The sequence below is a fragment of the Pipistrellus hanaki genome (assembly GCF_964339955.1).
Source record: "Pipistrellus hanaki genome assembly, chromosome: 9".
Taxonomy (NCBI): domain Eukaryota; kingdom Metazoa; phylum Chordata; class Mammalia; order Chiroptera; family Vespertilionidae; genus Pipistrellus; species Pipistrellus hanaki.
The window spans coordinates 25,644,504-25,669,284 of NC_140511.1; the positions used below are offsets into that span (position 1 = coordinate 25,644,504).

The 24,781-nt window shown below is 34.9% G+C and overlaps 1 protein-coding gene across 2 annotated transcripts in view; it reads right to left on the minus strand.

The window, feature by feature from the left end:
* Positions 1–5,372: 5,372 nt before the first annotated feature.
* CEP57 (centrosomal protein 57) overlaps positions 5,373–24,781 on the minus strand; it is a 41,059-nt gene continuing 21,650 nt past the window's right edge. For both annotated transcript variants that reach the window (XM_084895397.1, XM_084895398.1), the window contains exons 5-11: positions 23,857–23,973; positions 22,822–22,899; positions 19,413–19,535; positions 18,837–18,914; positions 12,028–12,266; positions 11,558–11,702; positions 5,373–7,111 (exon numbers count right to left, since the gene is read on the minus strand). In XM_084895397.1, coding sequence (XP_084751523.1) covers positions 6,878–7,111; positions 11,558–11,702; positions 12,028–12,266; positions 18,837–18,914; positions 19,413–19,535; positions 22,822–22,899; positions 23,857–23,973 — 1,014 coding nt within the window. In that variant the 3' untranslated portion in view covers positions 5,373–6,877. The remainder of the gene's footprint in view (positions 7,112–11,557; positions 11,703–12,027; positions 12,267–18,836; positions 18,915–19,412; positions 19,536–22,821; positions 22,900–23,856; positions 23,974–24,781) is intronic.

Below are 24,781 nucleotides of genomic sequence, written 5' to 3' on the forward strand. Positions count from 1 at the left end.
TTTAAAATACTAAAGTATTTTATCAAGAGATTTAAATTCTAAAAATAAAAAAATCAAGAGTTGGTGAACTCAATAAATTAGATTAAGAATGCATCAGAAAGTATTGCAAATAGAGCAGATAAGAGGGATGAGAAAATAAATGAGCAGGAGAGGAATTTATAAATTATTCAAGTGAAAAAGGATAAGAGAATTGAAATTTTTAAAAAGGGAAGAAACCTTACAAGAATCATCAGACTCCATTAGAAAAGCCAACACAAGATTATTGGGTAAGGAACACGTCCAAACTCTTCTATGAGGCCAGCATTACCTTAATTTCTATAACAGCTAAAGACACAGAGAGCACTACAGGCCAATATCCCTGATGAACATAGATGCTAAAGTCCTCAATAAAATGTTAACAAATCAGATCCAGTAATACAACATGTATCATGACCAAGTGGGGTTTATTCCGGGGATGCAAGGCTGGTATAATATTCACAAATCAATAAGTTATACAGCACATAAACAGATTGCCGGACAAAAATCACATGAACATATCAATTGATGCATAAAAGACAGTCCACAAAATCCAACATCTTTTTTCTTATACACTCAGCAAAGTTGAGGGATTATACCTCAACGTAATGGCCATATTATGACAAACCTACAGCCAACATCATACTCAATGGGCGAAAACTAAAACCGTATTCCCTAAGAACAGGAACAAGATAAGGATACCCTTTTTCACTACTCTTGTTCAACATAGTTCTGGAAGTCCTGGCCACTGTGATCAGACAAGAAGAAAGAAAATATCCAAATTAGAAAGGAGGAAGTAAAACACATTATTTGCAGATGACATGATACTATACATAGAAAATCCCTTAAAGATTCCATTAGAAAACTTCTAGATTTAATAAATGAATTTGGAAACAAATAGGACACAAAATTAACACCCCAAAATCCATATCATGTTTACACCAATAATGAATTCAGAAACAAAAACCACCCCATATACCATTGCAACAAAAAAATTAAAATTTTTAGGAATAAACTTAACCAAGGAGGTAAAAGACATGTACTCTGAAAACTACAGGATGTTTAAAAAAGGAAGATATAAACAAGTGGAAAAATAAACCATGTTCATGGATTGGTAGAATCAACATAATTAAAATGTCCATACTACCCAATGCAACCTACAGATTCAATGCAATACCTATTAAATACCACTTGGATTTTTCACAGACCTAAAACAAACACCCCAAAAATTTATATATGGAATCAAAAAAGATCCTGAATAGTTGCAGCAATTTGGAGAAAGAACAACAAAATTGGAGGAATCACAATATCAGATTTCAAGTTCTATTACAAAGCTCCTGTGCTCAAAACAGCCTGGCACTGGCACAAGATCAGGCATACAGACCAATGGAACAGAACAGAGAACCCAGAAATCAACCCAAGACATTATGATCAATTAATATTTGACAAAGGAGGCAAGAGCATACAATGGAGAAGAGACAGTCTCTTCAATAAGTGGTATTGGGAAAATTAGAGAGGTACATGGAAAAAATTACACTACAGCACCAATACACACCACACGGAAGTATAAACTCAAAATGGATAAAAGACTTAAATGTAAGATATGAAACCATAAAAGTCCTAGAAAGGCAAATAAACCTCAGACACCTCTCGTAGCAGTACGTTTAGGAATATATCGCCTAGTACAGTGGTCGGCAAACTCAGTCAACAGAGCCAAATATCAACAGTACGATGATTGAAATTCCTTTTGAGAGCCAAATTTTTTAAACAACTTCTAATGTCACTTCTTCAAAATAGACTTGCCCAGCCCATGGTATTTAGTGGAAGATCCACATGTGGCTCGCAACTACGGTCCTAGGTCAAAGACAAATATCAAATGATCTCACTCAGATGTAAAATCTAATGAACTAAATAAACTAATGATCAAAAACAGACCAGAGTCATAGAAGCACGAACAGATTGTTGAACCTCAGAGGAAGGCAGGGTAGGGAGGTGGGAAGAGATCAACCAAGGAATTTGCATATATGCATAACCTGTGAGCAGACACGAGGGGGGGGGGGGGGGGAAGAAAGGGGGAGACAGCAGTAGGTTGGAAGAGTTTAATGAGGAAGGGGGGGGGGGAGGAGAGGGAGGATGGCCTTTGTAATATTTTCAACAATAAAGATTAAAAAAAAAGATTATTGGGTGGAAGGAGGAGAAAGCAGCAAAACATTTTAAAAAATAATAGCCATGAATTTCCTAATCCTGGGGGAAAAACTGGAACACAATTATCTCAATGTATAATACCATCTCCATGAAACAATGAAATTGTCAAAGAAGTTGATAAGAGTTTTAAGTGCAGGTGGGGGATGGAGGTGACAGTAACCTATGAATGAACTCCTAGGCCCATGATTGGCAAACTGCGGCTCGTGAGCCACATGTGGCTTTTTGGCTCTTTGAGTGTGGCTCTTCCACAAAATACCACGGCCTGGGTGAGTCTATTTTGAAGAAGTGGCGTTAGGAGAAGTTTAAGTTTAAAAAATTTGGCTCTCAAAAGAAATTTCAATCGTTGTACTGTTGATATTTGGCTCTGTTGACTAATGAGTTTGCCCACCACTGTCCTAGGCTAACTGCAGATTTCTAAGCAGAAACTCTACCGACCTGGAGACAGTAGAAGGACATACTCAAAATTTTGAAAGATCAAGTTTGCTACCCAAAGAAAGTTATCCCTCAGTTATGCAGCAGAAATAAAAATTTTCCTTAAAGTGAGGGAATTTACCAACTGCCTTGTAAGAAATGTTGAAAGGTCTTCAAACAAATGAAAAGGTGGAAGTATACAAAACTCTTAATAAGGTGACAGAATTTGAAAACTGTAACTCTATTTTAGAATTATTAGTGGCACAGGTGGGGGGAGGTGTCCCTTAGCGCGGCCTGCACCCTCTCCAATCTGGGACCCCTCGGGGGATGTCCAAATGTCTTTTCTGACCACTGTGGCATGGACCTAGAAAGCATGAGGAAAGTAAAAAGATCACAACCAAATAAGAAATAAAAAAATAAAAAGTTAACTTGAAATAAAAATGAAAAGACAACATACTGAATCTTGTGGTAGGAGGCAAAAGCAATTCTCAAAGTTCATAGCAATAAAAGCATATATTAAAAAATTAGATCTCAAATAAGAAACTATAAAAAAGAGTAACAAATTAAGCCCATAGTTAGCAGAAGGAATAAACTATAAAGATCAGTATAGAAATAAGAGAGCAGAAAAGCAACAGAAAAAGATCAATGAAAATAAGAGGTGGTTCACTGAAAAGATAAAATTAACAGACCTTTAGCTGGACTAAGTCAGAAAACTTTAGAAAGGAAAGAGAAGACACTACAACTGGTACTACAGAAATAGGTAAGGATTATAAGAGTCCTGTGAACAATTATATGCCAAAAAATCACATAACGTAGGAGAAATGGATGCATTTCTAGAAACACATAACCTACCAAATTTGAATCAGGAAGAGATAAAAAATATGAACAGACCAATAATGAGTAAAAAAGTTGAATCAGTAATTAAACAACTACCAACACGGAAAACTCCAGGACCATAGGAGATGGCTTCCCTGGTAAGATAATAAAGCATTTAAACACAGATTAACGTTCATCCTCCTCAAACTCTTCCAAAATATTAAGGAAGACGCAACACTTCCAAACTTGTAACAGGAGGCATTATATTGATTAAAAACAGGACAGCACAAAAAACTATAGACCAATATCCCTGATGAATATACATGTAAAAATTCTTTGAAAATATTAAGAAACCAAATTCAAGGACACATTAATAGGATTATACACCATGAACTCGTTCCTGGGATACAAGGATAGTTCCACATATATAACTCATATATAATGTTTCACATTACTAAATTGAAAGATAAAAATCACATTATCATTTCAACAGGTATAGAAAAAGCATTTGACAAAATGCATCATCCTTTCTGGATTAAAACTTTTAACAGACTGAATAAAGAAGGTAATCATATGAGACACATAATCATATGAGACACATCTACAGATAAAATACTCAACTTTGTTCCTCCAAAGTTAGGAACAAAACATGGATTCCCACTTTCACTACTTATTCAATATAGTACTAGAAGTCCTAACAAGAGAAATTAGGCAAAACAAATAAAATGCATCTAAGTAGGAAGGGATGAGTAATATTGTCTTTATTTACTGATACGATTTTATCTAGACAAAATCCCCAAAATCAACTCTAATGGATCAAAGACTTATACATAAGCCTGGATACCATAAGAGGGTACTAGAAGAGAATGTAGAAAACAAGCTCTTAGATATGGTATTTTTACATGATGCCAAAGGCAAAATCACCAAATGAAACTACAACAAATTAAAAAGATTCTGCACAGCAAAAAAGCAACAAAAAACAATTGCAGAGTGGGAGAAAAGACAACCTGCAGAGAAATTTCTTGCAAACCATTTATCAGATAAGGTATTAACACTCAAAATATATAAAAAAAACCCTCATAAACAACAAACCCAATCTAATTTTAAAAAGGGACAGAATTACTTTTGCAAAGAGAATATTGAGTTTTATGTATAACTTCATAAATAACTACGAGTATTTGTCATATAAGAGCTATTTTTTTCCTTTAGGATAAGGAATACACAATTTAGAGACCAGTACGATTAAGTTGAAGTGCCTTACTAGCATCCTGTGACTCATCTGCTTACCCTATTTTTCTTATCTGCATACATCTACATTTATGTATGTAGCAGTTCTATTTAGTTACAATGCCCCTATGTAAACTGCAGATTCATTTTATCTTGTTGACCTGAAACTGTTCTTCCTTTGGGCTAATTCCTGTTCTCTAGTGTTCAGGCATCATTTCCCCCTCCTGGAGGTTTTTCTGATTCACGGGCACCTTCTCTGCCGTGCCCCCCCTTTCCTCTGTGCTCCCGTACCATGTGCCCATGCTATCACCACTGCATTCACATTGTACTGAAATGAAGGGTCATTCAGATATCTACCACCTACCTGTAAACATACCTTTCTCACTCAGCTTGGTATCCATACTGGCACCTTACACATAGAAGATTCTTGTGTTTGAAATGTATTGCAACAAAGCTCTCAGACAACAGAATTGGATGAATGACAACATAATTCTCTGCTGTAAACTCAAATCAGGAGGCTGAAGCAGTATTTTCTTGTTTTCAGTTTCACCTAAGAGTATCAAAAGATGGAGTGAATATTTCGGTTTGACTCCTAGCTGAAAGATGGGATAGGTCTTACCAACATTAAACCACTCTTCTAATTAGGACTTGGAGCCACTATAATGCAAATGAGAGTTACACAATTTAATGACCTGGAATTCAAAAACAAAGGCAACAAAATTTTAATAGTTGAAAAAGTGATGAGACACATGAAATATTTTCCATCTCACGGAACAGTGATTCCTTGGGTCTGCAGATTCACAGCTATGCATTCAATGAAGATACAAACCTGCTCATCAGAAAATTGTACATGCAAGCAAAAGTTTACATACAACTTCAGTAAATTCACAAATACCCCCAAATGTAAAGATCCTAAAATAAGAACTCTATAGAAAAATAATTTAATAAGCATAGTGCCTGGACAGCCAATACAATTCATGATGGTTATCTAGAAAAAATCCTAGAAATCTATTTCAATCCCAGAGGAGGCATAAAAATGAATTTCTTTGATATGTGGCTAATGTGTTCCTTAGTACCCTAAGAGTATCTTATCCCGTACCACAAGATAATTCAATTTTCTTGGACTTAGTTTCCATGTAAGCACGTTAAAGGCAAGTAAATTATGTATTTATAAATACCATATATTCTTATTTTTCGCATAGTATACTACTACTTGGAAATGCATTTAAAAAATTACAACAAATAAAGCCTTATTAACAGGCTGTTAAGGAAAATTTCAGTGTTTCCTTAAAAAAGCTGCTTTATTGACTTAAGTGGCAAATTTATAAAAGGTTAACGTTTTTATATATTCAAAATGAATTACATTATTAACATAACAATTGCACGTGTACAGTTAAGACTGCAATCATACTGTACACCAATAAAAGTAAATATCCAAGGAGTTCTTCATAAAGATTAAAACCCATAATGCTTCGAATTGAATAGCATAATTACAAACATGTACTATTTAAAAACAAGTGTTTCCAATACCTCCCCTTATCTCTTCATTCCAAAACCTCATTTACTTAACAATCTGTTTATACTTAAAAAAAAATTCATAATCTTCACAGTTCATTGACTTAAAATGAATGAGTCTTTTTAAAAACTTTAACTGTATTCAATATTGATTGGTTTGAAATGTCAAAAAGCAAAATAAAACAATCTTCTTAAATATGTATAAATATTTGAATATAGAAAACCTCCATCAAAAGTCAAAACAAAGTATATTTAATGTTTGTAGTAGTAAGAAGGGCAATTCATGCCAGAGAAATATTTAAAAGTGAGACTTTTCCAGCAAACACTGCCTATGGGACAGCCTCTATTTTGATAATTTAAACCTAAATTTACTTAGACAAATAAAGAACTATTTTAAAAGATCACACCCACAAGTAAAAAACTGGTATTTTGTTTACAAAGCACAATATTTCAATACAACAAATTCATCTCAAACAAAGTATATGTGGCTTCTTAGCCCCTGAAACTCCCAATTTCTATTTCGATGATTTAACATTGAGTTGTGATGTGCAAACACAAGAAGCCTGTGTGTTGAATAAAGAGTGGGCCTATTAATTCCAACACAAGAATATGAGACCTGGAAAAGAAATTGTCAACATTTGATTGATGAAGTACAGGTTACTGAATAAAATTTATAACCTGGTACCAGTCAGTAATCCCAACACAAATTATTGCTCTGTAATGAACTCTGTATGGTTTGCATGTCCTTCAGTAACTGAAGATTTTTCCTGCTTTTTTCCCCAGGTCTGGGTTTGGTACAGTCCTTCTTATTCGTGGTCCCTGTGTTTCCAGAAGAACGGCTGCTGCTGTTTCCTTCTTCATCAAAAGTCTTTTTGGTGGGTCTTAGTTCCCTTTTCTGTTTTTCTACTTTCTGTTTCTCCAGCTGTAACAAATAACCAAGTCAAGAAAAAAAGAAGAATTTAATTAAAACATTCTCTTTTGACAACTGGTACTTTAAACTCTCATACTAAAATGCAAGTATTATAGCCTGGCCAGCATGGCTCAGTGGTTGAGCACTGATTGACCTTTGAACCAGGATTCCCAGTCAGGGCACATGCCTGGGTTGTGGGCTCAACCCTGTGTGGGGTGTGCAGGAGGCAGCCAATCAACGATTCTCTCCATCACTGATGTTTCTCTCTCTCTCTCTTTTTCTCTCTGAAATCAATAAAAATAAAAATAATATATTTTGGGTTTATTTTTTTTAAGACTTCAAAAATCTAATTTACCAGTCATTTAATACTTAGTGCTTAAAATATATAGTGACATATAAATAAGTAAACAAGAGTAAACATATCAATTGTGGTACAGTATCAGAAGTTAAGGTCATGTTGCCAAAGTGCAGAACAGGGTGAATGAGAAGTAAGAGGGCTGGGAGAAGAAATGAAACTACAAATGAAACTAAATATTTCCTTCTGGAGGAGGAAAATTATTGGAGACAAGGTAAATGAAGGATAGTAGGTGAAGGAGAGAAGAAAGATTCTAGCCTGGGCAGGCAAAGAAGCATGTTTCAGATGGATGAAGAGATGTAGTGGTAATGTATTAATATATGAAAATAATTTTTATTTTATTTTTTCACTATAATTAGAATAATTTAATTTTAATAGGGAAGCTTTATTTTTACTTTAGCTGCTGGCTAAAATGAACTGCTGCTGACATGTCAGTGTTCCACTGGAGAGAACTGGCTTCCCAGAGAGTTTTACCAAACATTCAAAGAAGAATCAACACCTATCTTCCTTAAAATATTCCAAAATATTCAAGAGGAAGGAACACTTTCAAGCTTGTTTTATGAGGCCAGCACTATCCTAATCCCCAAACCGGATGAAGACATGACAAAGAAAGAAAATTATAGGGCAATACCCATGAACATAGATGCTAAAGTCCTCAGCAAAATGTTAGCAAAATGGATCCAGCAATATATTAAAAAGATCATACATCATGACCAAGTGAAATTTAGTTCAGGGATGCCAAGCTGGTACAATATTAGCAAATCAATAAACAAAATGAAGGATAAAAACCATATGATCATATCAATAGATACAGAAAAAGCATTTGACAAAATCCAGCAACCACTTTTGATAAAAACTCTCAGCAAAGGGGGAATAGAGGGAACATGCCTCAACATAATAAAGGCCACATAGAACAAACCTATAGCCTATATCCTACTCAATGGGCAAAAATTAAAAGTGTTTCCCGTAAGAACAGGAACAAGACAGGAATAAGCGCTTTCACCATTCTTATTCAACAAAGTCCTACCTCTGTGATCAGACAAGAAAAAGAAATAAAAGACATTCAAATTGGTAAGGAGTAAGTGAAACTGTCATTATTCGAAGATGATGTGATACTGAACATAGAAAACTTGAAAGACTCCATCAAAAAACTAGAGTTAATAAAGGAATTCAGCAATGTAGCAGGATACAAAATTAACATCCAGAAATGGATGGCATTTTTATACACCAATAATGAATTCTCAGAGAAACTAAAGAAAGCAGACCCATTTACCAATGCAACAACAAAAAGAAGTAAATACCTAGGAATAAACTTAACCAAGGAGGTAAAAGACCTCTTACTCAGAAAACTATAGGGCATTGTTTTAAAACCAAGAAATAGAGGAATATAAAAGCAAGTAGAAGCATATAGCCCATTCAAAGATTGGAAGAATTAACATAATTAAAATATCCATTCTACCGAAAGCTCTGTATAGATTCAATGCAATCCCTATTAAAATACCATCTACACACTTCACAGATCTAGACCAAATACTCAAAAAACTTTATATGGAACCAGCAAAGACCATGAATAACCATAGCAGTTCTTGAGAAAGAAGAACAAAGTTGGAAGGATCACAATACCAGATATCAAACTATATTACAAAGTCATTGTAATAAAAATAGTTTGCTACTGGCACAAGAACAGGTATATAGATCAATGGAACAGAACTGAGACCCCAGAAATCAACCAACGCCATCAGTCAATATTTAACAAAGGTGGCAAGAACATATTGTGGTCAAGACAGCCTCCTCAATAAATGGTGTTAGAAAAATTGGAAAAGTACATGCAAAAAAATGAAACCAGATCACCAATTTACACCATACACAAGAATAAACTCAAAATGGATAAAAGACTTAAATGTAAGTCACTAAACCATACAAATCTAGAAGAAAACATAGGCAACAAAATCTGAGACATCTCATGTATCAGAATTTCCACTGAAACATCTCTTAGGGCAGTGGTCGGCAAACTCATTAGTCAACAGAGCCAAATATCAACAGTACAATGATGGAAATTTCTTTTGAGAGCCAAATTTTTTAAGCTTAAACTTCTAACGCCACTTCTTCAAAATAGACTCGCCCAGGCCGTGGTATTTTGTGGAAGAGCCACGCTCAAGGGGCCAAAGAGCTGCATGAGGCTCGCGAGCCACAATTTGCCGACCACAATCGTAGGGCAAGAGAAATAAAGAAAAAAATAAATAGAACACCAAACTAAAAGGCTTTAGCACAGCAAAAAAAAAACCATCCTCAAAATGAAAAGGGATCCCACTGAATGGGAGAACATATTCCCCAATATACATTTGATAAAGGGTTAATTTCCAAAATATATAAAGAATTCAGCCAAAACTGGTTTGGCTCAGTAGATAGACATCGACCTGCAGACTGAAAGGTCCCAGGTTCGATTCCGGTCAAGGGCATGTACCTTGGTTGTGGGCACATCCCAAGTAGGGAGTGTGCAAGAGGCAGCTGATCAATGATTCTCTCTCTCATCGCTGTTTCTAACTATCCCTCTCTCTTCCTCTCTGTAAAAAATCAATAAAATATATTTTAAAAAAAGAATTCATACAACTCAACAAAAGACAAATAACCCAATTTTTAAAAAATGAGCAAAGAATCTTAATAGACACTTCTCTAAAGAGAACATATAGATGGCCAATAGACATATGAAAAAATGCTCAACATCACTAGTCATCAGAGAGATGCAAATTAAAATCACAATGAGGTATCACTTCACACCTGTTAAAATGGCTACCATCAATAAATTAACAAGTATTGGCAAGGATGTGGAGAAAACAAAACCCGATACACTGCTGGTGGGAACGTAGATTGGTACAGCCACTGTGGAAAACAGTATGTAGTTTCCTAAACAAGTAAAAAATGGAACTGCCACTTGACCCAGTGTCCCCACTTCTGGGAATATATTCTAAGAATCCCAAAACACCAGTCAGAAAGAATATATGCACCCCTATGTTCATAGCAGTGTTGTTGTTTTTTTACAATAGCTAAGAACTGTAAATAGCATCAGTAGATGAGTTAATAAAAAAAGATGTAGTACATTTACACAATGAAATGCTATTCAACTGTGAAAAATAAGGAGCTCTTACCCTTTCAGACACTATGGATGGACCTGGAGATTACTATGCTAAATGAAATATGGCAGTCAGAGAAAGATAAATATCAGATGATCTCATTTACATGTGGAATCAAGTGGACAAAATAAAGTGACAAACAAAACAGGTCCAGAGGCAGGGATGCATGAAATAGACTGATACATCTCAGAGGGCATATTTCTTTTTTGAAAAACAATCTTTAGAAAAAGTGCTTAAAACATCAGGTTTTAGATTACATGTGCATAGCACCTGCATTGTGCCTGTTACATAGCAACCAATTAATGTCAGCCAATCATATTCCGCTCTCAGTTTTCTACATTTCAGTCGACATGAGAGCCAGCAGCAAGTAGCCCTGATATTTCTACTTCCAAAACATCCCTTCAATCTGTAGTCCCTGATGACCCTGACAGAAGTGCACTTAAATGGCCTCACTGGTATCTCAGCCTCTTTGCCTCATCACCACCACACTCCCAAGAATCAGCGTAATGTCTTAAATACATGAATCATCACATTTTTCTCCAGATGAAAACCTTGGCATGTGACTCCCCACTGCACTTAGTAGATACTAAATAAATGGTTGTCTTATTAATTTAATATAATTAGTAACCATATAACTAAAGGTTGAAATGAAAATTTCTAGGTGCTCTTAAAATGATTTGGATAAACTCAGAGCCATTTATATTCATCACAGAAATTAAGTTTGTTCATATAAATATCAGAATATGAAACAATATTTCAAAAATTCTAGGAGACTAAAAGACAATGTCATTTTTCTAGCCTACTTAATATCAATTCTTAATCACTAATAAACCAAATTAACGTAAAGTTTCTGTAGCACCCTATCTGATACTTAGAATGTCATAAATTCATATACTTGGAAAAAAAAAGTGTTTTTTTTGTACTGTTTTGTTTTTTAATCATTAGAAATGAGTACAGAAAAACCTGAGTTACCTGGGCTTGATATTTCCGAACTTTAGTTATTTGATTGGCTTTTGCCTCCATCCTTGCCACTAATGCTTCCAGCTCACACTCTAAATTTTCTTTTAGTTGAACGGTTGGTGATTCTTGGATAAGTTTTACAAGTTGTTGATGATCACTATATAAAAACAAAAGTAAGGTTTGGTTAAGTATCCTGTGTTATCATGGTTAGGTCACGCATCTCATTCACTATGGGACCATTGCTCATGCATTTAAAAATGTCTCAATTTTTTTAACAGAGCAACAAACTTCCAAATTACCAGTGATAATAATTGTTGTATTTGTTAAAGTTCTAGTAACTTGCTCAGTGGTTGGTACAAGAATTGTGTTCAACAAATATTTGTTGAACAAACAAAATACATGACAAGTCACCAAGAAGTTAAAACAAGATTTTACAATTAAATGTAATAATAATAATAAAAAAAAGCAAAACTAAAACTCACAAGCTCATTTGCCCAAATTCATCTTGTAAAGTCTGTAAGACTTCTGACAACTCTTCATTAATGGTGCTAGAGGAGGACGGCCTTACTGACTTCTTACTTTTACTACTTCGTGCAGATACTTGCTTTGCCAAAGGAACACTGTTGACTACTCGATCATTGCATAAGACTTTACTGTGTTGCTTCATTAGATGCAAGACATGCTGCACATTGGCTACCACAGCATGACTGGGACTTGTAGACTGAAGAAAAATGAGGAGAAATAATTAGAAGCCACATCCTCAAAATTTGTTGTTTTTTTCACTCCCTAACCTGGGTAAAAAAAAGAACTCTCCATACCTCTCCAAAAGCCTATGACTCCTAGTCTAGTTAAATCAATTACCAGCTACCAAGGATGTAACAATAGAAACATCTCCAATCTCCCTTTTATTTTCCATCCTTCTGTCAATTCAGTTGGTTTATGCACCCACCTCATAGGAAGAGCATCCTAACTGGTATCTCTGTTCCCAGACTCTTCAGGCTCTAACTCCACAGTGCTATCAGCTACCCTAAAATTGTATTCTGAACAGGTTGTTCTACTTGAAATCCTCTGGTGTTAAGCCCAGTGGTTCCAAATTCCTCAACCTAGAAAATAAGGCTTTATAACAACTGATCTACAATTTATACTCCAGGCCTCATGTCCCATCTCCTAATTCCTCTCCATTATTGGAACAAACTATTTGCACATGCCATATTTTTGTGTGTGACAACTTCTATGCCAGTCTTTAAAACCCAGTTCAAATATATAATTTTTAAAGATTTGCATAAAATCTCCAGGTAATTAATTTGTTCAAACTCAGATCACTTATGGCTTTTATCTCTATCACAATATTTATCACAAAAGATTGTAATCGTGTTTGCATATCTATTTCCCCTATTAAACAGTATTATGTGTTTCTAGGTGATAGGGATTATTACTGTAATTATTTCTTTGTCCTCGAATAAAAAAAGCAGTAAGGCCGTATTTGTCACATAATCAACAAGAAAAACCTGGTAGCCTTCTCAAAACTTATGGTTTTGTTGTGAATACTAAACAGTAACCTCAACATGCTATTTCAACTCACATATAGATGGCTGAGCTAACTTCACTCCAAAAGAATCATCCAGAGAGCTAAAAATGCAGATTCCTAGGCAGCACATAAAACTCAATCAGTATGAGGTCAGGAGTTAGAAATGTTTCCTTTTAAGCCTGCCAAGTGGATTCTGATCAGTCAGGTTTAGAGACCACTGTAATAAGCTAAACAGATGTTCTTTTTATTCTAGTTCCTACTTTTAGGGAGTAAACTGATATCAGCATTTTGTATAAAAATGTATATACTGCATGCAAGTGGGATTTCAGGAATGCAAGGCTAATTCAATATTCTATAATCAATCAATGCAATCCAACATCTCAATAGGGTAAAGAAGTTAAAATTATGTAATTATATCATTTGATAAAGAAAAGCATTTGAAAAAGTCCAGCATCCATTCAGGGCACTAGTAAAGGTGGAACAGAGGGAAATTTCCTCGAGTTGATAAAGAGTACTAACAAAGAACCTATACCTAATTATCATAGTTATTGGTGAAAGACTGAATGCTTTCCTCTTAAAATCAGAAAAAAAAGGCAAAGATGTCCACTCTCAACACTCTACTCAACATAATATTGGAAATTCTTGCCAGTGTAGTAAGACAAAAGAAATAAAAAGTATACTAATTAAAAAGAACAAATTAAAGCTCTCCCTATTTATAGATGACGTGATTCTCTACACAGAAAACCTTAAGTAATCCAAAAAATAATTCCTAGAATAAGTGAATTCAGCAAGGTAACAGAATGTAAAACCAACATACAAAAATTAAATATACCAGCAATGTTCATATAGAAACTGAAAGGCAAATTATAATTTAGTCACTCAAAAAATTGTGTATAAATCTAATAAAACATATGAAATTAATATGCTGACCACCTTAAAACACTGATAAAGAAATCAAAGATCTAAATAAATTAGATATACTGTATTCATGGGCTGGAAGACTCAACAAAGATGTCAATTCTCTTCAAAGTGATCTACACTTATAATTCCTATCATAATCCAGTAGATCTTTTCTTTTAGAGACAAGTTTATTTTAAAATTCATATGGAAAGGCACAAGAACTAGAAAAGTTATACAATATTTGAAAAGAGAAGAAATAAATAGGAGTGATCACTTTCCCTGAAGTTAAGACTTCATATATAAAGCCACAGTAATCAAGGCAGTGTGTATTGACAAAGAAGCAAACACATATACCAAACAGAATAAAAAATGAATTTTGACCTAATAGCCTCATACTGAATATAAAAATTATTTTAAGTGGCTCATGGATTTAAATATAAATGAAAACAGGTGAAAATCCACATAACATAGCTTGAAGGCAGAGTTTTTAGATAACACCAAAAGCATGATCCATAAAAGCAAATAAATCAACTACATTGTCATAATGAAAAGCTCCTTTGTGAAACCATCTGTTAAAAGTGGATAAAAAGAGACGCTACAGACTGGGAGAATGTACTTGAAAACCACATATCTTAAAAATGCCTTTTCTCTAAAACACATATACATACAGAACTCTCAAAACCTAATAGTGAAAATTAAATTAAAAAAGAGCTAAATATATAAATAGACAATTCGCTAGAGGATATATTGATATCAAATAAGCATATGAAAAGAAATTCAAACATCATTAATCATTAGGATAATACAAATTAAAATCACAGTGAGGGATCACAAAATACTAATCAGAACAGCTGCAATAAAAAAGTGACAGTACTAAATGCTGACGAGAATGTGGAAAACCTGCATCTTTCATACATTACTATTGGGAGTGTAAAACACATGTCCACATAAAACTATGTACATAAATGTTCATACTGGTTTTAATTGTAAATGCCAAAAATTGGAAACAACCCAAATATTCAATGGGTAAATGAATGGTTAAACAAATTGTGGTACAGCCCACACCATGGAATAGTACTTAAAACAGGAAGAACTATGGGTACAAAATAATTTGATGGATCTCAAGGGAATTATGCTGGGTAAAAAAGTTTTCATTCAATCTTTAAAAAGGATATCATAACTGTATGTTCCCATTACATAACATTTATGAAATGGTAAAATTATAGATATGGTATGGTGGTGGTTACACAAATTTACATGATAAAACTGCATTGACCTGTGCCTGAGTATATGCATATAGCACACACAGGAGTATATGTGCAACTATGGAAATCTGAAGAAGGTCCTGGTTTTGATACTGTGCTTTAGTGAGGTAAAGAGAACTTTTTGTATTATTTCTTCAATGTCCTATGAATCTACAATCATTTCAAAATAAAAGTTAATCCATGTTTTATCAAGATAATTTTAATTCAATTAATTAAATGGTTTGATATACATACTCACATTTCAAGTTACTGTCATCATTACAACTTGATTATCAAGATCCAAATTCATTTGTCTAATTAACAACTTTAAACATTGATATATGTGGTATTTGTTTAAACTGTGAAAAATGTGTTGAATCACTACATTGCTCATAACTTACAAATGTGTGCATTATACTAATTGCTTATATATAGACACACTAAATAAGCAGTATATAGTTTTTGAAAATCTTTTTCCTATTTTTTTATTGTTATTTATTAATGTAATTTTGTGTCTGTTGAATCTAGTAATAAAAATATAAGGACTTGTTATTTTGTCTTTTTAATTTTACTTTTCTAGTAATTCACTTTTGTTGCATTTCACAAAAGTATTGGTCTATGAAAATATGTAATTAGAAATAAATACTGGTCCTACACAATAGATAATCTGAGAAACACTCAGCTAGGTGACACAATTGTTTGAATAATATAAATAACTTCAAAAAGGAAGCTCAGGTTGAAAAGCTCTGTCTTTGAACTTGTCTTGTTCAATCTTTGTATTAATGACATCAATGAGAATTATCAAAGACTAAAGGCCCGGTGCACAAAATTCATGCACTTGGGGTGGAGGGTCTTCAGCCTGACCTGAGGCCTCTCATAGCCTGGGAACCCTTGGGGGATGTCTGACTGCCGGCAGTTGGAGAGCAGGCCTAAGCCGGCAGTCGGACATTCTTAGTGCTGCTGCGGAGATGGGAGAGGCTCTTACCACTGCTGCTGCGCTTGCCAGCTGTGAGACTGGCTCAGGACTCTGGCTGAGCAGTGCTTTCCCTGTCAGAGTGCACTGACCACCAGAGGACAGCTCCTGCGTTGAGCATCTACCCCTTGGTGGTCAGTGTGCATCATAGTGACCTGTTGTCCACTGTCCAGTCAATTTGCATATTAGCCTTTTATTATATAAGACTAGAGGCCCGATGCACAAAGATTCATGCAAGAATGGGCCTTCCTTACCCTGGCTGCCAGAGCCGCCTTTCCACCTTCCCACGCTGTCCAAAGGCCTGGAGTTGCTGGGGCAGAGAATGCCTGCATTGTAGCCATGGCAATGACGCAAGGGTCCCGTCCCACCCCCAGGCACTTGGTGCCTGCAAATTAACCTGCCATATTTGTTGGGTTATTTTGCATCTTTCTCTTTAATTAGTGTAGAAGAGAGGCAATTAAATTTGGAAATAATAGAAATATAGTGGAAGACTGAAAGTAATTCTAATCTAACGTGAGAGTGGGTGAATCCATTCTTATAGAGCTTCATTAGATTAAATGTCTGATAAAAAAAATCAATTCCACAAGTACAGGATCCATAGAGGGTGACACAAAGATTCAGTAAAAGATCTGTAATTGTCCTAGTTGGTTTGCTCAGTGGTTAGAGTGTTGGCCCATTCACTAAAAGGTCACAGATTCAATTCTGGTCAAGAGCACGTACCTCAGTTGCCCCCTGGTTTAGGTATATGCAACCAATTTAAGTGTCTCTCTCACATTAATGTTTCTCTGTCTCTCCCTCTCCCTTCCACTCTGTCAAATTAATGGAAAATATATCCTCAGGTGCACTGACCACCAGGGGGCAGCTGCAGGTGAAGATTAACAACAGTAGCAGCAACAAAAGATCTATAATTTCAGGTGACTCAAAAAGCAGTGAGTGAAAGGATAGTTCAGCTTATCCCATAAAATTAATATGATACTAGGCTGAGTTAACAGATTATCCAGAATCTGACAAAGACTATTCTGTGCTAGTCATAAGCCCATTTAGAAGATTATATTCAACTTAGGAGCAAAAAAAGAGCGATGAGACAGTAAAGAAACTCATAAAGCACATCTTATAAATAAGCGAAGAAAAGGGTCTTTATTTATAATCTAGAATAGGATAAGAAGATGAAAATAAAGATAGTGCTATCTTCAATTTTTTAAAAAATTTTACAATAGTCATGGGCTCATTCATTTGTTCCATGTGAATCCCTATGAGTAAAAAAAAGACCAATGAGTATAATTTATACAGTGACAGATCTGAACTTACTTAAGCACTTTCAAATATAGCAATCTAGAAATATGATGGGATGGCTGAGGTATAATTATGTCTTCACCAGTAGTTATATTTTAATAGAACATACAATCATTGTCCTGAATATTTGCACAAAAAGATTGAACAGGGAGGTGTGTAAGTACATTCCTAATTACACTGGACATTAGAGTGGGACCAGGGAACAATTAAAAATATTTTCCAGCCCTGTCCAGTTTGGTTCAGTGGATAGAACATTGGCCTGTGAACTGAAGGGTCCTGGGTTTGATTCTGATCAAGGGCAGATGCCCAGATTGTGGGCTCGAACCTCATTAGGGGGCGTCTGCCCTTCTCCTGAAATCAATAAAAATATATATTTTTAAAAGTAGAGACTTTCTTGACTTAGTAGGGTTGTTGTTGGCTTTATAGTCTGCTTTTTCAAATGCATGCTCGATGATTCTGGCCATCCTTTGAGAACCTCTATTTCCAACCTATATCAAAGATTCTACGGTGAAACAAAAGAAGTCTGGTAGGGATAAAAGATAAAGGATATTACATATTTCAAAAGATAGTCTGCTATCCAACAACAGGGTAATTTTAGGGTAGGGGACAGCATAGAGCCAATGCAATATTTTTCCAAGCAATCTGTGCCTCCTACAAAAGGCAAGTGGAAAAGCTTAGAAATAGTTATTTTCCAAGCTTTCAATGACAATTCGATCAGGGGTGGGGTGGAGTTTTAAATTAAATAAAAGACAAATAAAAATTTACTCCTAAAGCCTCTCAAGTTCATAAATGCACAATTTAGCTGGATGTGTGTGTTTGTGTGTGAAACAAACCATCAACACAAACAGTTAATCAAAAGTGGTATAAACAGTGTTAAGTACTTAGTAGAAATTACTCAGTACTTACTGATATTTGACTAAATTATCATCTCTACATTTAAGCACTCAAGAAAAATAAGTATAAGTGCTTCTAGGAGAACGAGTCTTATAAGTAATACTAAAGTGAAGATAACCAGAATGTGATTTTTATTTAAGTATTATTATCTAAATAGAAATCAACAGGGTTGATACTAAAAATTCAATGCTACAAACATACTGTTTCTTATTCCTTTGACCCTTTTCTGTAACTTCCCTCCCACAAAAATTTTCTGTTTTAAAGTGTCCTCCTAGTCCCCTCCCTGCTCCTCCAATCCCATAAAACCTTCCTCCATCTCATCTTTACATCACTATGACCCACAAAAGAGTAGGAAGTATTTCCACCATTTTTAGGTATACAGGCGAACGGGTTGATTTAATTCAAAGATCTAAGTTATAAAAAAAAAAAAAAAAAAATTCTAGAGTTCAAACAACTCACCTTCCCAGCTACAAATGGCATATCACCCAAACATAATCTATAATGTGGTTGAGCAGCAAAATAGTTCCTAGAACCTTTCTGAATGGAAAGAAAAGAAAAAACAGTTTTACTCACATGATAGTAAAAGCTAACTATACTAAAATATGACTAACCTGAAATTCCAGTTTACTGCTAGGCTACTACTTGCCTCATCTATATTATGGTCTCAAGTTCCAAATAATACTTGTTAACATGCATCCTAGTCTAGGAAAGAAAAAATAAAACCTGACAAAACAGCAATTACAGTATAGTGCTGTGTTTGTGTGTACTAGTATAAAACATTTCAAGAGCAAAGAGTAATTAATGCAATATTGAATATTAACAACTAATATTTATGCAGTGTTTTGTAGTTCTAAAATGTTTTCATATATATTATCTCACTATCAGGGTAAAATTTAGAAGTGGGTATTAGTTATCCCTATCTTCCCAATAAAAAAACTGAGAATGAAATAGATTTACTCATCCAAGGTTGCAATATTACAGGGTTTGAGTGTTTTCACATAAATTATGACAATAATAATCAGTATATTGACTTACTGGTTGCTTTGATACTTTTTCTGGTGGCTTTGACTTCTTTTTTTTAATTCTTCTTGCACAGGGGGCACAAGGTGTTTTCTTATCTTCAAAGATAAGTCTATTTGTTTCTAGACCTGTCTGCAACTAGAAAAAACATAAGCCTAAAGTTAGTGCTGTAGAAATAAAAGCTAGATGCCAAAGCCGGTTTGTCTCAGTGGTAGAGCGTTGGTCTGCGGACTGAAAGGTCCCAGGTTCGATTCCGGGCAAGGGCATGTACGTTGGTTGCGGGCACATCTCCGGTAGGGGGTGTGCAAGAGGCAGCTGGTTGATGTTTCTCTCTCATCGACGTTTCTAGCTCTCTATCTCTCTCCCTTCCTCTCTGTAAAAAATCAATAAAATATATTAAAAAAGAAAAAAAAAAGAAAAAAAGAAATAAAAGCTAGAATTCAAATTTGAGATTTTCCATGTAAAAGCCTATAAAACTTATAGGATAGTCTAATTAAAAAATACATCATACACGTATAACTATGTCTTAAACCAATCTGTCATCTCTGTCGAACATTTTAAATCAATACCAGCATCTCAATTTATCTTGAAGCTCCCTCATTTGGAGCTGCTCCATAAATTATAGCTAGTAAGTTAAATGAACTATATCTAACTGCAATCTGATGCTTCAGAGTTTTCTTTCTTTCACACACAGAATCTGTAACAGGACCTGATGCAAAAGCGGCTTGAAAGCAAATACATTTCTTCCTCTTTTAAAAACTCATACACTTAATGATATAAGAAAAAGGAACTGGAAATTTATGTCCAAAAGAACTGGAAGGTAAGTCAGCAAATGTAATCAAACCCATTTTTCTAGAAGCTTAGTAACTATAATAAAAATAATTTTCTATCTACATCATAGAAATTCCACAAGCAATTAAGAAGGATTTCAAACAAGGACTGCTGTTTTCCCTAAGATAACTTACAACTTTACTTAAATCAATATAATCATACACATTTATGAGTTAGTTCATTAATCTAGAATAGTGATTTTCAAACTTGCCTACGTATCAAAACTGTCTGGAGTGTATGAGGAATAAAATTAAGAGTGCTCCTCTCCTGACCATATCATTTAACACCTTCTAGGTTGGGGAAATTTGTATTTAACAGTATCTTAAAGTTCTCCAGGAAATTAAGATGGAACTGGAACACTTAGAACCAATGGATTAGATAAAAGAAATACTGAGATCATTACTTAGACTTCCCACAATTACTGCATTCTCCCGGGAAAAAATCTATTCAGTGACAAAGAAATATAGGACCTTCATGTTCAGGAGCACCTATATTTGTACACATCTACCGATGTCTTATACACAGTAAATTGAATTAACTATAATTCAAAGAACATGAAATTAGTGTACTATATGGAAGACCTAAGAAGCCAATGAGTTTGAATAGTAAACAAAAGAACAATCTGTTTAAATACTTTTAACTCCCAGCTTTTTAGTTCTTCCTGGTAGCTGTATGGCAGAATGTTAACAATTTAAAGTGTTTTCATTATTTTTTCTCTAATTTATCTAATACTAAGCAGAAATAAAATGAAGATTACTTTATCTATGGTAAAATTCAAGCTCTGAATGGTCAAATATCTTGCCTAAGGCTAAACAAATAAGGGTTATCTCGACTTGGAATCACTTATTATGCCTGGCCACTGTTCTTCCACTACAATAGAATTATCAGAACTCAAAACCTTTATTGACATTACACTATCAGTAGTAACTAATTTGGTCCCTACTTTATGCCTGCTAAATAAAAAAACAAGCAAGAAATATGATAAATAAATTATGACCAATAATCAGTACTTTCACTTACTGGTTGCTTTCATACCTTTATTAAAATAAAATTATGAACTTGTTTAATTTGTATTACATGTACAATAAAACTCACCACCACCCATAAGTTTTATGTTACAAATGAGGAAATGTACACACAGTAAAGTGGCCCACCCTAAAGTGGAATGGGAAGAGAAAACAAGTAATTTCAAACTCTGTAGGCAGTCAAAAATGAAGTCACATGACTATATAACTCAAAAAGAACACTGAGGGGGAAAATATATGAAATGGATCAAAAGGTAGATATTTGAGGAAAAAATACATGTTTTAAAGAAGAAAGTATGTGAAAGTCAATGAATTCTGGGAGGCACAGGAAGAAACAGATAACAAAGATGAGATTACTAGAATGGTAACAATCCTGCGAGCACACTCACAAAGTGATCCCAGGATAGTGCTGGCATCTGCCACACCCTGAACTAGAAATCCTTCCCTCCCAATTGTTTTGAAATCAGGATCTACTTCTTGTGTTAATATTATTATGAGAATATTATATGCAATAATATAATTCCAATTATATTATTTGGAATGGGGAGGGCAATATATAGGAGATATTTGAATAAATAAGGGGAGAGTCACCAGTTATAAACATTAAGTCTTTTATTAAGCCTGTAAATAAGATTTAATGGGTACAGAAGTGTTGCTATTTCTAGAAATGCAGTTCTGGTTGCTGTACATAAACTCAATGTTTTTGTAAATTCACACTGCCTTACCTATTCTACCTAGTGGCCACTGCAAGGGAAAAAAAATCCAAGACTAACCCGGCAAGATGACTTCCTGTTTGAGCATTGACCTATGAACCAGGAGATCACGGTTGGATTTCCTGTCAGGATTCATGCCAGGGTTGTGGGCTCCATCCTCAGTGTGAGGCATGCAGGAGGCAGCCAACCAATGATTCTCTCTCATCATTGATGTTTCTAACTCTCACTCTCCCTACCTCTCTGAAATCAATAAAAGTAAAAAAAAAAAAAAAAAAAAAAAGCCAAGAATAGTAAGCCAAACTCATTTGCCTAATATGGTAGCTTTTGTAAATTAATATGTTAATAGCTATTGGGGCAGCCCTCTACCTCAACTTCAGTTTTGAGGCCACCAAGGAAAAGAAAGCACCCATAAATAGAATACCAAATGATGGCTTTAATATATTTCTAATAGTGACCTGTGTGAAAAGTTTTATATGATTAGGTATTATGAATTACATTATGTACATAGTCTCTGGTATTTTCCAGTCTACTGATTTTTTAAAATACTGATTGAGCCCTGTCCAGGTAGCTCAGTTGATTAAAGCCTTGTCTGGATATGCCATGGTTGTGGTTTAATTCCTGGTCAGGGCACATACAAAATCCTGACTGAAATCCCACAATTTGAAAAAGTCTAAAGAAATGCTCAGGTTTTACTTTGTAAAAATGTTTGTAATTTTCCATATTAAAGTACATCTAAGAATTTATATATTGGACCATTCCAAAATATAAATAATCTAAGAAGCCCACAGTTAACCATCTACTTATATAAAAACAGTACAAAACATGAGGGGCCTAGCTGTTCACCTTTCAATTTACCTCAGCTGCTTTAGCCTGCATACGTTTTCTTTCCTTTTCTTCTTCATGAAGTTTTGCTTCCAATTCTTGCATTTTTTTCTAGTGGAAAAAAAAAAAAATTCAAAGTGGTAACAGTGAAAAAGTCTGATTGTCTAACTTGTAAAATTTTAATATAGGAACAGAGGAATATGTGTAAAATTTTAGTATAGTAAATATAAGCTTCCTAGTTTACTCTAGTAATGGGTCTGCATTTGCCAGTATCCTCGACATTCCCTTGTGATTTATTATTAGTCATTTATGAGGTTCGACAGATATATGGGAAAAAATCTATGTCCAAAGAACACACTCTGTATGAATGCACTCAATTTAGATGGAAGCCGAGTCTGAAACGTTAGTGTCAGTGGTACTGGTATTTCCTGAGGAAATTAATTAGAACTAAAATTAGGTAACAGAACAACTTAAAACAAGTGATGCAAGCCTTAGGAATACTCAAAAACATTTAATCTTCAAACATTTAAAAAACAAATACCTACTTTTCATGTATATAAGTTTTAAAATATGAACATTCTCTCCAAATTACATTTCTTCCCCTAGGCCTGGCCAGCGATCAGGGCCAGGCTGATCAGGGCCTGCTGGTGGGGTGGGGGGTGGAGAGGTGTCCATCACAGAAGGTTGCCCATTAGTCCCTAGGAAAGGGGCCGCATCCACTGCCACTCACGTTCCCTCTCCCAGCCTGGGACCCAAATGCCCCAGGTGGGGTCAGGAGAAGAAGCAAAGGTCACCAGACACAGATGCCAATGCTGCCGCCATCACCCTGCCACTGCAGGGGATCAATCAGGGCCTGCCAGCCAGGGGGAGGGACCAAAGGAGGTTGGCCAGCCAGGGGAGGACGTCAGGTGGTTGGCCGGCCACAGGAGGTTGCTGTGGGAGCACAACTGACCACCAGGGGGCAGCTGCTGCATTGAGTGTCTGCCCCCTGATTGTCAGTACACATCACAGCAACTGGTCAACTGATCGTTCCATTGATACAGTTAAGTAAAAAATACATTTACTGACTTCAGCAAGGGCCTGCATTGCAGTTAGTTTGTTATATTCCTGCTCAAGAAGGTCCAATTTTTCAAGTTGGCTCTGAACATGTGTTTGATCATGTTGTCGTTCTCTTTCTAGGGAAACCTGGGAAACAATATTAAACACAGCATGATGATTTCAGCAAAACAAAAGTGAACAACACTGAGCATAATCTAGAGTAAGTACACTATATGCTCTTTTTTTTTTTTGGCCTTTCATATAACTACTTACGTAATATAGAGGAATTCTAGGAAAATATTAAGATGAAACCACAGCAACATCACATTAATACAAATGGACTCCTGTCTGCAATAAATACTATTATAATGTGGTTCTATTATAGCAAAACTATCATTATACTGTGAAATAGAGATTTACTAGATATGTAGGGGACACACACACACACTCTTCTAATTAGTCTGGTTATCTAAATAGTTAATCTCTTTATTAAGGCAATAATTACGGTTATAGTATATATTATTTAATTTCCTGTGAATTTTATGTAAAACTTTTTTCCCCCCGTTTTAAGATCAAGGATTTGAAAAGACTGCCACCTATCAGGTTTCAGAACTGACAATCGCAAGATGAACTATTAAACTAGGAAAAAAAGTGGAAATATGCTAAATTGATGTCTATTGGTAAAAAGCCAGTGTACCAAGTACCGAAATTTGTAAAGAGTATATCTCCACATACAGCAGTAGGTATCAGAAATTTGAAAATGACAAAGTAATACAAACAGCAATTTTTTCAAGAATTTGTGTGAACTATTAATTTCCCCCTATCCATTACAGTGGGTAGTTTACTGACTTTAAAAGAATATATTTAGATAAAAATTAGCAAAAATCACATTTTATTTCCAGTATTGGAACCATTCCTATTGAATAAGTTATTTGAAATTTACTGATGAAATAAG